This window comes from Salminus brasiliensis, chromosome 3 (genome assembly GCF_030463535.1).
Source record: "Salminus brasiliensis chromosome 3, fSalBra1.hap2, whole genome shotgun sequence".
NCBI classification, from domain to species: Eukaryota; Metazoa; Chordata; class Actinopteri; order Characiformes; family Bryconidae; genus Salminus; species Salminus brasiliensis.
The window spans coordinates 49770069-49785757 of NC_132880.1; the positions used below are offsets into that span (position 1 = coordinate 49770069).

Here is a 15689-nt window from a genome sequence, read left to right on the forward strand (position 1 = left end):
ACGTGAGGAGCAGCTGCCGCGCGCACTTCCGCCTGGTCTCGCGCGAGTGTTTACATGCCAGGTGCAGAATGGACAGCAGCGCGTGAGCCTGTTTACAGGTAAATACACACCTGTCCGGATCCGCTGACCGTTGCTGGAGCAGCGGAGAGGCCGGAGCCGGGAGCCCGGGGGCCGGGTGGTGGGGAGCGCTGTGTGTTGGGTAGGACCGGGGCGCGGGGCCGGGCCTGCAGTGAGAGCCGCAGCCGGAGCAGCAGTCTGCCCTCCCGGCTGCTCCTCCCCTCAGAACCGCCTCACTAAAACACTCCGGACTGGACCGAGCCGAGCCGAGCCGAGCCGACCAGCTGACCCGGTTCTTACACTGCCTCCAGGTCCGGATCTGACAGTCCTGGTTTTGGCTGCAGGCTCGTGAGTACGGAGGGGTCTCTGTTCGCCCTGGATCCTTAAACCCAGAACCGGGCAGAACCAGAACTTCTGCTCCGGGATATGATTATTATTATTTTTTGGGCACGTCTAATCAGTTGTCATGGTTATAGACACAGTAAAATACTCTATACATTCTGTATTTATGATAGAAAATCCAAGTGCACTTTATTAATATTAATAATATAGTGTTAATAAATTTGACAAACATACAGATACTTATAATTACTTATATTATACATATATTTTATAATGTAATTATTATATGATAAAGTATGTAAAATGTCCATATCTAGCTGTGGTGTGGGCTAGTGACACCATGTAGCTTGTTTATATATTTATATATATATATATATATATACAAGCTACATGTTTATATAGATGTTTATATATATATATGTGTGTGTGTGTATATACATATATGTGTGTGTGTGTATATATATATGTGTGTGTATGTATATGTGTGTGTGTGTGTGTATATATATATATATACACACACACACACATATATATGTATTTACACACACAGTCCTGGAAAAAAAAGAGATGAGCAGTTGGTCTGGTTTTATTATTTATAGGCAGTGTGTTTAGGGAAATTAATATTCATAAACCATGGACAACATTTCCCCCAAATTCCAAATAAAAATGTTAATACTTAGAGCATTTATTTATTTATTTGCAGAAATGACAACCACTCAAATAATGCAGAGAAACGATGATAATAATAATAATGTAAAGAAGTTATTATTCAGATTTAAACACAGTGCTAATATCTGAACTCTGAGAGCAGTCAGAAATCACTATGCAGAAATAATAACCTCGAGCCAATCACAGCTCTCATGTCTCGGCCAGCTCTCCAGTAGTCTTTCACACTGCTGTTGGGACTTTATGCCGTTCATAGTCTGTAAATTCAGAGAACTCCGCTCTGTTTGATGAAATGTCCAGAATAAGAGGACTGCTGGACACGTAGAAATGCAAATTTAGGCGGTGTAACTCTCCCTTGTTTCGCTACCACTGTTCCATCTAGGCATGGACTCCACAAGTCCTCTGAAGGGGTCTTGCTCTGGTCTCTGGCACCAAGACCAACCTTAGCAGCAGATCCTGCTAAAAGTCCTGTAAGTTTTGAGGTGGGACCTCCATGAGGGTGCCAATGACCCTATGGTGCGCCAAAGGCCGCAGTGTGAAGGAAGTGGCTGAATCTGCAGGGGTATGGAAGTGTACGGTCATGCTGGTCTACCAGCAGTGGCAGAAATCCCAGTCTGCCGAGCAGCAGGTAAAGCATGTGTTAGGTGGTCCGTCTTCTGCCGAAGACCACCCAGTTTGTTGTAGTTCTGCAACGACACAGATATTTTATGCCTTTAGATCCATTTGGGAAGATCTAGCAGGATCGGTATCGGCCGATAGTCAGTCAGCATTAAGAAGATCGGATCAGATATGGGGGTAAAAAACCTTGATCGGGACGTCCCTAATAAATATACAGACTTACGGAAGTGAACAGAAGGTGTGTTTTCCAGGGTGTTGGTGGTGTTTCTGAGAAAAGGCACTGGAACAGAAATCACAGCGTTTGAGTCGAGCCAAATATACAATCCCATATAAATACAGTCTGGGTCCGCTACACCTGTCTGAGCTCATAGTCGTGTTCCTCTGGCAGAAGTTGCTTTACAGAACACCCAGCTGTGACATTTGTGTTATAGGGGTTCAGAGCAAAGTTAAACTTTCTATTTATGGACAAAAGTATTGGGACACACCTTTAAGTCGTTTAATTTCGGGGTTTGATTTAGTCTCATTGCCATCCAGCCTCTAGTCCTGCAGTCTGCCTTTCTTCCACACATCAGTGAAAGAACGGGAGGTTCTGAAGAGCTCACTGAACTCCAGCGTGGTTCTGTATGTAATAGGAGACACCGCTGCACCAACAACAACAAGTCAGCTGGTGAAATTTAGACCTTCCCTCCTAGATCTTCCTCCATCAGCTGTGAGTGGTGTTATTATTGAACAGTGGAAGAGTTTAGGAGGAACAGCTCACACAGAGCAGCTCAGTGTCCCCCCAGTAAAGTTACAGAGCGGGGAGAAAAAGTAAGTGAACCCTTTTATTAATCCTTATCTAATTTACAATTATACTCAAATATAGTCTAACTAAGCTAATAACACATACAGTTGCACTGCTTGTGCCTTTTTTGTTATTTTTATTATTATTATTATTATTATTATTATTAGGCGCATCAGACAAATATCCACATTGCAGGCTAGAAAAAGTAAGTGAACCTCTGTGTTAGATGTCTCCGAATTGGCGAGAGTCTTTTAATTAAGGAAATGAGATGAGATGGACGTGTGGGTTTCACAGCTGCTTTGCCCGTTAAATCCAAGCACATAAAGCCTAGTTACTGACGTATGTTCTTCTTAAGGTTGGTTGAAACCATGCCTTGATGCAAACAACTTTCAGAAGGCCTTAGAAGATGCTTGAGAGATGCACAAAGCTGGAAAAGGCTGCAGAGACCCTAAATACCTGGGTGTACATCAATCTATGGTTAGACTGCTTGAGAAAATTCAGGACTACTGCAGCTGCTTTTCCTAGGTATGTGTATCCTCTGAAGATCACTCCAAGAGTCCAGTGGACTGTCCTGAAAGAGATGGGAAAGAACCCAAGAAAAAGACCTACAGAAGACAGCAGGAACCTTCGCTTATGTGCCCACTCTTAGGAAAGAAAAAAAAAAACACTGAACAGGAATGGTGTTCTTGGAAGAACCCCAAAAAAACATTACAGCCTTCTCAAGTTGGCCCAGGACCGCCTGGATGTTCCACAAAGCTTCTGGAGAAACGTAAGGGGAGATGAGACAACAGTGACAACAGTTTTGGAGTTTCATTTTGGAGTTTTGTTCAAGTTTGGAGGAGAAGGAACTCTGCATACCAGAATCTCATCCCAACTGTGAAGCATGGTGGAGGGAACATCCTGATTTGGAGCTCTCTTGCTGCTTCTGGTACTGGACACCTTCAGATCATTGAGGTGTATCAAAACATTTCGCTGGAGAACGTACGTGCAGCGGTTCATGACCTTAAGCTGAAGAGATGTTGGGTAATGCAACATGACGATGATCCAAAGCACAGAAAAACATCAGCTAAGTAATTGTGGAAAATAAAGCAGAAGTCCTGACCTGAACCCTACTGAGACGCTGTGGAATGACCTGAAGGAAGGATGGACGGAAGCTTCCCAGAAACATCAAACTAAAGGGAGAATAGGTCCATAATTCCTCCTTAGAGTTGTTGCAATCTTATTTGCAGCTACAGGAATCATTTCATGGAGGTGATGCTGCTAAATGGGATCTACAGGTTATTCGATTTAAGGATTCACTTACTTTTTCTAGCCTGCACTGTGGATGTTAGCTTAATGCTCACAATACAAGACGTAAACAGTACTGCTGTATATGTGTAGGTTTAGTTAGACTGTGTTTGTCTATGACTGTGATTAGATAACGATCAAACTACGTGTTATTAGTAATAAATGATGAGGAAATCCGGGTACTTCCAGGAGGTTCACTCACTGTTTCTTATAACGAGATATAAATAGATACCGAAGCGACAACCTTGAGCATCTGCCAATGTTGTTAGCAGCTATCGTATTTTCCCCTGTCTTAACTTTTGGCCAATTTTACATTATTTCTTTTGTCAGTTTGATGTAAGTTTATTATCTTAAAAATTACAAAATTACACGTGCCATGTTCTTTTCTGGAGGTTTTAGGCTACCTAATATTTACATCTCACATTTAGACCTAAATAATATATATATATTTAGAGCAAATTTGTACAAATCAGACCATGTTTTGGTCATAAATTTGCTTTACGCCTGCTACTGGAGTTATTGCTTATATAGAACATGGCTAGAAAGGGTCAGTACTGCTGCTTGCCTAGAATTAGATTGAAGCAGGTTGGAATTAGAGCTGGACGATATGGTAAAAATACTATATTTATATATAAATATACTATATTTTCTTTTAATAAACCTGCAGCTGATCAGTTTTCTTTTATTATTATCAATGATTTAGACGTAAAATGTATCTTGTATCACGATAACAAAAATTTTTCATGATACGATAAAATATCGTCATATTGCCCAGCTGGACCATGTCCTTAAACCATGTCTTTACGTTACAGTTTAGGGTTATAATTTTTTCTTATTTATTAATTAATTAATTAATTTATTTATTATTTCTGATACATAATTCAGTTTGTTTATTGACGCACCACTAGTTTAGATGTAATCAATATTTTATGTAATACTTAATATGTAATAAAAGGATGAAGGTGCCCAAATTGCTTTCATATAGATACACAGATCAAACAAGCTGCGCGCTAAATGCTTGTATCCGTAAAGTAGCTGAACTAGTGAACTAGTGTATATTGTATATATGTATATATTGTATATAAACGTGGAGCAGTATGTTTGTATGTTATTCTGTAGATATTGATATAGAGGTAGTTTAATTCTCAGTGATTACTAATAATAGAGTAACAGCAATAATATCATCAGCCTACAGTATATAATGAAAGTAAGGGGGGTCTGGTCTGAAAAGTAAAAGTGTGATCACAGTAGAGGGATATGTAGCACAGCACAGCACATGCCAAGATAATGATACATCTTCATTACACTCTCAAGATCTGAATGTGTAGTGGGCGCTGGTCTACGGTGTGTTAAATGTGTGTATTTGTGACCCTACACTAATAAATATTGGTGTATTCCTCTGGAATGTTGTTGTATGTAGATGAAGATGCTAATTTCTATATGTTATACATGCATGTACACATCCTTCAGTATTCTCGGAGCTCAGTATAGTGGAAACACCCTGACCGGGCCTGATGTACTGTGCTGTTTATGTTTCTTTATAGAGTTCTGACACCAGCCACAGTCTACTGTGTCCTGATCCGCATGTGAAGGAGATCGGAGGGGATTCTGCAGTCATTTAAATGAGGTAGGTCCACCGACACCAGCGTTGACCATCTTTAGCGCTGCCTCTGTGTCGTTCAGGCAGTTTTCTGGCTGATCCTGCAGCTGCTGCGCGTGACAGACAGGCCGCCGTGTTGGAGCAGGGCTCTGTAATGGAGCTGCTGTAGTTCACTGTGTTTATCTGTAATGCTACAGGAGGAGCTGCTGTGATGGTGGAGGGAGGCGCTGTGAACCTTTCCTCGTTTATTTTTGACCCCAGGGTGCCGAGTCAGAGCAGCAGAACAACACTAGCTTTTAGGTTCACCGTCACAAGACTGGCCTGCAAGTCTCTCACACACACACACACACACACACACACACACATAGAGGATCAGAATGGATGGTGTCTCTATTGTAGGGCACTAGTCCAGAGTTCGGCAACATCCAGCTGTTTCCCTTCGTTCTTATGCTGTGGCAGAATGAACCATCCACTGTTTTGTTTGTGAACTAATACTTTGAGGCAGCAATAATTTATAGTTAATTAAAAAATCACTTATTGTTGGTTGTAAGAAATTGCAGTATTTGATCTTATGTATCTGATCGCTATAGGCCTGTCCAGTAGGGCGATGTAATTGGTGATCAGGGTTGTGTATTGGCTGGTGATACAATGCAGACAGGATACAGTGGTTACGATCCACGATATTGCAGTGTGTTGTGATATACTGTGATACTATAAGCAAGGTTTTTAAATAAATTAAATTCTGACACCAATCCTTACATCTAAACTCCTGTATAATCAATACTATGTTTTTGATACTGCAAAACAATGTTTACATATATATACATACACATCTAGGATCAGACACACATATAAATATATCCTGTCAGTTGTAAGACATGGCAATATTTCATCCTGTGTCTGAGCCTACATGTCCAAATATTTATGGACACCCCTTCTAATGAGTGCATTCAGCTACTTTAAGTTGCACCCATTGCTGACACAGATGTGCAAATGCGCACACAATAGAATAGGACTCTATTGGCTCCATGCTGCCTAATGCCAGGTGTGGGCTGGAGGGGTATAAACCCCCCAGCATTGAGGAGCTGTGGAGCAGTGGAGGAACTGTGTTCTCTGGAATGATGGTGGAGGAGCTCCATCCAGTACTTTTGGGATGAGTTGGGAATGATGATGTAGGGAAGTGATCGTCCAACTGAATGTATATATTATTTTTATTCAGTATTTTTACCATATCATTCAGCCCTACCTCAGACCCTCCCTTACCAACTTCACTGGAGTTTACATGGACTCTAACTATTAAGCTGCTGTTTTATAATAATAATAATATAATAATAATAATTATTATTATTATTATTATTATTAGGTGCACATATTTGTGAAATGTGTCCTCTGCATTTAACTCATCTGTGGTAGTGAACACACACACTAGTGAACTGGGGGCAGTGAGTACACACACACCCAGAGCAGGGCAGCCAACTCCAGCACCCGGGGAGCAGAGAGGGTAAAGGGCCTTGCTCAAGGGCCCAACAGTGGCAGCTTGCCAAGCCCGGGAATCGAACCCACAACCCTGTTATCGACAGCCCAGCGCTCTAACTAATATATATACCCTATTATATATTAATACAGCTGCTCAGCATATCTGTGGTTATATATGGATATCAGTACCCTCAAGCAGAACAATGGGCTTATGTGGTATTAAGGAGACTCTACCATTTTTTAGTCTTTTAGAAGTGGTTTAGGCCAGAGGAGGGTGGGTCCCCCTCTTGTGAGCTTTGGTTCCTCCCAAGGTTTCGTCCTCCAGCTCTGAGGGAGTTTCCTCTGCACTGTGGTTTAACATGGTTTAGGCTTTTTCTGCTTGTTTGTCTTATTAGATAGATAAATAGATACTTTATTGATCCTGGAGGAAATGTAACAGTCTGTACAGCACAGTAATACAATACCATAATACCAATAAATAGAATCAAATAAATATATGTATGTATTTGAACCTAACCAGAGACTAAAGTCAGTGCAGTAATAAAGAATAAGAATAAATTCTTTTAGATTATTTGACCTACATCTCTCTGGAAGATTCGTATTTCTTGGACCGTTGATGAATTCACCCTGCAGGACTTCTCGAAACCTTCTCTTCCGCCAGGTCTCCTGTAAATTTGGAAGGAAGTGGCAAAGCTTGGCAGAAGGCCTGTCTCTGAATGAGCTCTCAGCACAAAGCTTGGTTGGCTGGGCGTCTGCTGGGATTAAAGCTGCTGAAGGTTTCAGCTCAGGCAGTGTTATTGTTTAGTCATCGGATTCAGAGAGCACAGTGTAAGCGCTTCCAGGAAGCAGAGGAAGCGTAGCAGGACGGCATCTCTTAATGCGTTCCAAGGTTGTGTTAATTAGCATGCTGCGCATTCTGCAGTCTGTGTGGGATGACCGTAATATTGGCTCACGGAGAGCTGCTACCAGTTTGTAGAATTCCTAGGGGTCATATGATTGGCGCAGGAGCCCAATTGGCTGATGAAGTGAAGGCATGTGAGTTTATTTAAGAAGATTTAGGCCGGAGCTCCTCTCACTTTCGCGCTGAGGGTTGCTGTGAGTGAACTCTGGGGGTTGTGCTCATGTTCTCAGCTTAAGGTTTGGAGGACCAGCCGTTCAGCTGAACGTCCTACAACTTGAATTATATCATTTATCACTGCAGGAAACGTCTCCAGGTCAAAGAGTATACAATGTACGTCCAAATATTTGTGGACACCCCTTCTAATGAATGCATTTAGCTATTTTAAGCTACTCCTATTGCTGAGACAGATGTGCAAATGCACACAAACACAGCTGGTCTAGTCCCTGTAGAGAAGTACTGCCAATAGAATAGGACTCACTGGAGCAGATCAATAAACATGAACCTATTGGCACCATGCTGCCTAATGCAAGCCCCCCCCCCACCCCCCCAAGCATTGATCATTGGGGATGATGAGGTGGGGTGGTGCTCACCATCCAACATCCTGACCTCACTAACGCTCTTGTTGCTAAATACAATCAAATCCTCACAGCAATGCACCTCCAAAACCTAGTAGAAAGTCGTCTTCTCTGGACAGTAGAGATTTACAGTACGAAGAAACAATGAATGAGGTGTCCCAATACTTTTGTCCATTTTGTGTACTTGTGCTAAGTATGTTTCATCAATATCAGCCATAATATTAAAACCACCTGCCTAATATGGTGTAGGTCCACCACTCTATATGGACAAAAGTATTGGGACACCTGCCTGGTCATTGTTTCTTTGTAATTTAAGGTTATTAAAAGAGTTTCTCCGGATTTTGTTGTAGTAACTGTAAATCTCTACTGTCCAGAGAAGAAGACTTTCTACTAGATTTTGGAGGAGTACTGCTGTGAGGATTTGATTGCATTCAGCAACAAGAGAGGTGACCAGAGCTGTATTGGTGCCATGAGGGGAGACCTACTCAATTTGCACATCTGTGTCAGCAGTGGGTGCAACTTCTAATAATAATGCATTTATGAGATGGGGTGTCCACATATATTGGGACATGTAATGTAGATAGGAATGACGTGTTAAATATGGACTGTGTTGAATTTGCTAATATATTGTGCAGTGAAGCCGGTCAGGTTACTTTCAGCGTGTTCTCTGTTGGTTGCTCTCTCAGTTCCTCCTTATGTGTAGAACGAGAAAGAGAAGGTTAAGAGAGCTGGAGAAGAAGTGAAACGCTGCTCACCTCGTCCGGTCGGTGTTTATGAAGTGCTGTGGAGAGTCTGACCGAATGTAGGTGTCTCTGAGAGGAAGCTGGAGAGGATCAGACAGTTTCTGCTGTGAGGCATCATCCTGTATCAGCTCCAACTTAAACCAGCAGGTCCAGGATCAGGCTGATGCTCCACTGACTAGAACAGGGGAACCGGCGTCTCAGTCATTCCTACTCTGGGCCGGAACGCTGCTGCTCCTGCACTGATGTTCTGAGAAGTAGCCGAGACCTGTTCCACTAAAATATACCTGGGTTGGCCCGATCCCGATCCACTGGATTGGGTAAGGACTAGGGATGCGCCGATCCGATACCAGGACAAAATGAGAGAAATTTTTTTAAAAAACAGACCAAGTCCAGTAATAAGTAGTAATACAAACAGACCAAATATACTAAAAGAACCAAAATAAAAAGTCACGACTACAAACGGACAAACAGATCGTACCAAAATAATTCACTGATAAAAGCAGACTGTGTATAAAAGTCACTAATACAGACCGTGGCAAAATCAGTCAGTAATACAAACAGGCCGCGTTAAAATATGTTACTAATACAACGAACAAACGGATCATTCCAAAATAAAAGTCACTAATACAAACAGACCATTTCAAAAGAAAAGTCACTAATACAAACAAACAATTCCAAAAGAAAAGTCACTAATACAAATAGACCATTCCAAAAGAAAAGTCACTAATACAAACAGACCATTTCAAAAGAAAAGTCACTAATACAAACAAACAATTCCAAAAGAAAAGTCACTAATACAAACAAACAATTCCAAAAGAAAAGTCACTAATACAAACAAACAATTCCAAAAGAAAAGTCACTAATACAAATAGACAATTCCAAAAGAAAAGTCACTAATACAAACAAACAATTCCAAAAGAAAAGTCACTAATACAAATAGACCATTTCAAAAGAAAAGTCACTAATACAAACAAACAATTCCAAAAGAAAAGTCACTGATACAAACAGACCGTTTCAAAAGAAAAGTCACTGATACAAACAGACCGTTTCAAAAGAAAAGTCACTGATACAAACAGACCGTTTCAAAAGAAAAGTCACTAATACAAACAGACCGTTTCAAATGAAAAGTCACTAATACAAACAGACCGTTTCAAATGAAAAGTCACTAATACAAACGAAGCAGTAACACAAAATCCTTTCAAACCTAAAGCTAAAATTACTGTTTCGCATTTGTCACTTTTTAAATTTTTTTAAGGCCGATTGGAAGCTAAAACTATGGTGGGAATGCTCCTGTTTTACCGGCGGGAGAACTGCACACCTTTCTTTGTTTTAAAACTGGCGCATTCAGAACTGCATAGTTGTTGTAACGGAGCTGGGAGCTGATTGGTCAGATATAAGATGGTAAACTTTTCTAAAATATGGCTCACCTCCCCATTTACCCCTTTCCTATTGATTTACTGTCTCTGGCTGATGTCTGGTTGTGGTGTGTCCCATCACAGTGTTGGAGATTCGTCACTGCAGTAGACCCTCAGTGCCTGCCACAGCTTCGACCCACATTTCCACTTGAGGGTGAGCCGGTTCCTGCAGAGTTCCTGTAGAACGTGCTGGGCCTGTGAAGGTGCTCCCAGCTTTCCTCAGGCGTGTTTTTGTGTGATGCTGAGCGTGGTGGGAGTGAAGCTCCAGGACTGGTCTGGACTGGGCTGTTTTCACCTGCTGTGGGTGTTTAAGGTGCTGTCACTGTGATTAGAGGGTCGCTAGTTCGTATCCCAATCACGCTGCTAGCCATCGGCAGCCAGGGGCTTGCTCTCTCTAGGGTGGGTAGATAGACCCTGACCCCAGTACCGTGCCGGTTCGGTACACACCCTCAGCATACTATTCACCCCATCACCTCCGTTGTTAAAGGACAGTGCATATTGTAAGTGTCCCAAAAACTGACCTTGAAAACTGTCCAAGCAAACCATTGTAAATTTAGACTGCAAGACAGCAAGCATGAGCATGTTTGAGCATTCTCAGATCATTCTCCAGAAGCTAATGAGGAGCTCCTCTTTGTTTTGCTGGTATGTAGGCACCATTCTGCAGAGTTCACACCCTTACTTTAGGGAGTTTCATCATCCAGACCGCAGTCGGCCAACCTAATTATAGGGTTGCTGTAATGCAGGACGGCCAAGGCTTGGGTTAAGTGGAGTTCCTCATTGGGCTGGAGCTTTTGACCAACCTGAGACTGCTACCAAAGCTCTCCGAGCCTGTGTGATACACTGATTCATCCACAAATGATTTAGAAACTGAGGAACAATGCTTTAGAAATGTAATTAAATGCGGTTATTAATTAACATAGTTTCATATTTCCATAAATATTTAAACAGTGACCCATTCTTTTTTTCATTTTGCCTCTGGTGCACCACCTCAATGCATTTGAAGTGGGCAGTGATGACTCTGTGATTAAAGTGCTGAGTTATTGATCCTAAGGTTGTGGGTTCAATACAGAGGACTAATAAGCTGCCACTGTTGAACCTGTGAGCAAAGCCTCTAACACCCTCTGCACCAGGGGGCACTGTAGCATGGCTCACCCTGCACTCGGACCATGGCTTTCTAAGCTGGGACATGTCAGAAGAAGAATTTTAATATAATATAATTTAATATATGACTCACTATGCTCTCACACAATCCTGATTCACATCTGATCCTTTGTTTTTACCGCTGTGTTTCAGCAGAGCAGCCTCTGGTAGGGGTGTGCGATATTGATAACGATAATTAGACGATGCTCTTCATTCTTCAGAATGTGTTTGTGAAACTCTTGTACTGCTCTAGCTTGTTCTACTTATTTATTTAATTAAAACTGAAGCGTTCAAGTAATATTAATACAAAAACAACAGTGTAAGAGTTACTGACGTTACAAACTTGCATTTTTTTTATAAATGTACTGTATTTATATTACATTATATTTAGTATTTGCAGCACTGCACCGCTCTGTTTGACTGCTCCAGTATAATTGACGGAAGATTGACGGACCTTTTCTGAAGTAAACTCTCTAAATAGGGATGGTTGGGCTTTCTGAAGCTAATCATATAATGTCAGTGCAGATGGGAGTGAATGAAGGCAGCTCTTTGTGCCTGTTGGAGAGTTTAAGTGCAAAACTCAAGTGTGAGCACGTGATCACTCATTCAGTTCAGAATCACAGTGGGATTCGGTGATTGTCGGGGATTTTTATTGAGAAATGACTCTAATTTATTCAAATGAAGGCCTTAGAATTGTTCCTCCCACCATTCAAGTTGAGAACTGCTGGTGCTGCTGGTGCTAGAATTAAGTCTCTGAGTTCTCTTAAGCTCCTCCTGCAGTTCGGCGTTTACTCATCAAGACCGTTTCAGTAGGCCATCCGGGTCACGGCACCACATTGTTAGAAATCCACCTTTGGGCCACCACTGAAGGACATGATTTACACAAGCTGAACAATCCAGTAGCAGCCAGTAAAGAAGCATGTGATAACACAAGAGTGATATCGAAGCTTTTACACTAACATGGCTGGCATTACGCAATTATCATTAGCATTGTCCTGCACACTTCTCCAGAGTTTCCCAGTGCTGTTAGCAGCGTGCCATGCCTGGAGTAGCATCCCCCGAAACACTCAGGACTGAACCAAGCGATTATCTGCCCAAGTTAAAGGCAGCCGGACTCAACCGCAATCAGTCCACGTTACTAAACAGCCACGGGTCCGTGGACAGTGACGTGTAGCCGGATCACACCTGAGGCTCAGATCACACCTGTTTAGAGGATAAAGCCTCATATCTGAGGGAACCCTGTTTTCAGGCTCAGGTTCATCCAGGTTGCTCCGCCTTTTATTCAGACTTAGCACATCACTAAACTCTCCACTACAGTGGGCTTGTTTTGGTTTTTTTCCCACCTGTTTTCAGAGCATGACTCCAGAACCCAGTGATTTCTGCAAATTGCAGCAGTCCGTTCTTTTCTCTGCTCTTCTGTAGAAGGAGGCTCTGATTTCCTGCAGAATCTCCACACAGCAGCTTTAGAGGAGGAGGAAAAAACCTTCTGAACTTTCCATGGAAGGCGATGTAGAAAGATTTTATTCTGAGTCATTTTGGAGCATTTCTATTGGTCTGTTCATCATGGAATTCTGATTCAGTATAAAGAACAGCTGCAGATTCACGTTCTGGAGAAAAGTGAAAGGCCGATTTCTCTCTGTATAAAGTGCTGCTGCTCTGTTTGTGAGGCGAACAATGGAAGCACTGTTGAGTTGTGTTTGGCTCTGGGTGAACTGTGTTGAGTGACCACCTCCAGCAGTGCCAGCCACTATTTGCTATCATCGCCCCCCCACCCCCCGGACGTGTTCAGAGCTCTTGTCCTGTATAAACTGCAGTAGATGATGATGATGATGATGATGATGATGATGATGATCATGATCCTGTAGGGTTTCCTTATGTTTCAGGGTTTTTATATAAAACTGCTCTTTTCTTTTTTTTTTTACTTTATTATTGTTTATATTGTGTATATATTTGTAATTTATATACAGTTTTGCATCTGAGTGTCTTGCTATCCCTTTGCTGCTGTGGCACTGTGAATATCCCCCACAGTGGGACTAATAAAGGATTAACTTATATTATAGGAGGTTTCTGCGGTCGCTGGTTTGGTACTCTTTAGTTTGTTGTCTGATATGGGAAAAATACTGTATCACAATATTTGAAAACTTTTTCTGTGATACACAATATTTATCATGTATATCCATATATATACATGTAATCACAGACTAAAACATCAGTATCAGATTCTTATAAACTACTGTTCAGATCCTCTCCTGTACTGAATACAGTGATTTATACTCAACATCTGCTGCTCTTCATCTAATGAACCCTTCAGTCTAATTACACTGTTAGTAATGAAACCTGCAGCTGATCAGTGTTTATAACACTAACAGTCTCCTCCATTTGATCCGAAATGCTTACTGTTATCACCATAACAACATTTATCACGATACAATAAAATATCGTCATATTGCCCAGCTTTAATTGTTGTTCACAATTGCCCTGAATACATATTTATTTATTTTCTCTCTTTGTTTTATATTTTATCTTACAGAGTGTTTATTCTTACACAAACAGTTGCAACTGTAACAACTGCACTTTCCCTCCTGGGATCAATAAAGAACAATAAATAAATATTAATAAAGTCAGTAAAGTCCATCATCAATTCAGACAACACAGTTCTTCCACTGCTCCACAGCTCCTCAATGCTGGGGGCTTTATACCCCTCTAGCCCACGCCTGGCATTAGGCAGCATGGAGCCAATAGATTCATCAGTTCATCAGAGAGTCCTATTCTATTGGCAGTACTTCTCTACAGGGACTAGACAAGCTGTGTGTGTGTGTGTGTGTTTGTGTGTGCATTTGCACATCTATATCAGCAATGAGAGCAAATTAACGTAGCTGAATGCATTCATTAGAAGGGGTGTCCATAAATATTTGGACATGTAGTGTATCTGTATAGATCATCTTCAGAATGTTCTCAAAGCTGGTTTTCCTTCAGATTAATAGTGTGTTGTTTCTTGTTTGTCTTCAGATTGACGGTCACCGGACTGTGATCTCCACTGTGGTCAGATCTATGAGGACAACCACTGTATACTAACAGTGAGTACCGGTGTAGTAATTGTCCCATAATCACATGCTCTCTCTCAGTGACATTTACATGACCTTTGCTGTGTGTAGTTCATTTCTTTCATTTCCTGGCTCCGCTATGGCCTCATAGAGTGGTGTCTGTTTGGTGTGCTGTCCTTGGGGTGCTACAGTTCCGTTTCTGTGGTTCTGGCAGGTCATGCAGCACCCGAATTTCGAGACGAGACATCCGCTGCAGCCCGAGGAGCAGGAGACCGGTTATGACCCTTTACACAACTACAACCGAAACAAAGCACGTAAGTGAAAGTCCTTGACGGTCCATTGTAGCCGAGGCCGGCATGTGAAATGAAGGGATGAATGGAGGGAAGTGGAGCTCCACCAATACCAGATTCATGCCACCACCCTTTTATTGTTTACTTGATATAGCATGTTCTGATGTGGGTGGCGCTCCTTTAAACAGACATACAGACACCTGACCTGTTGGCGTGAACGTGTTTTTTAGTCCATGATGTGCCTAGAGTACCTTCATTAGTCCTTCCACCTTGTGCTACCACCACCATGCTTAACAGGTGGTTGTGTTCTGGGGGTTGAGTGCCTCATCCTCAGTTCTCCATACATTTATCTCATCTGACCGAAATAACAGAAACCTTGTAAATCAAGCAGGTGAACAACAGACAAGCATAAGGATCTGAGACACTTTGCAAAACCAAACGGTGATGTTCTAGATAATGGCTGGGTCACATCAGAACATCTCCAGAACACCAGGCAGATCTTGTCCCCCAGTCTGCAGTGGTCAGTACCTACCAAAAGTGCTCCGGAAACAGGGTCATGAGCACCCAAGACTCACTGATGCTCATGGAGGCTTTCAGCATTTAAAGGATCTGCTGCTAATGGTAGTCTTGGAAGTTCTCGATACCACAGCAGGACTCCTTCAGAAGTCTTGTGGAGTCCATATCTCAACGGGTCAGAGCTCGAGGGGGGCCTACACAGTACTAGACAGATGGTTTTAATGTTATGGCTGAT

General features: G+C 42.0%; 1 protein-coding gene across 4 annotated transcripts in view; it reads left to right on the forward strand.

Annotated features, from left to right (window-relative positions):
• The window catches only part of tbc1d5 (TBC1 domain family, member 5), a 34342-nt gene continuing 18653 nt past the window's right edge, over positions 1–15689 (forward strand). For 2 of the 4 annotated variants that reach the window (XM_072676474.1, XM_072676478.1), the window contains exons 1-4: positions 1–98; positions 5299–5381; positions 14614–14681; positions 14863–14962. In XM_072676474.1, coding sequence (XP_072532575.1) covers positions 14866–14962 — 97 coding nt within the window. In that variant the 5' untranslated portion in view covers positions 1–98; positions 5299–5381; positions 14614–14681; positions 14863–14865. Of the gene's footprint in view, positions 99–193; positions 406–1507; positions 1694–5298; positions 5382–14613; positions 14682–14862; positions 14963–15689 lie in introns of those variants that run through there. The other 2 variants (XM_072676476.1, XM_072676477.1) reach the window with 2 other exon arrangements.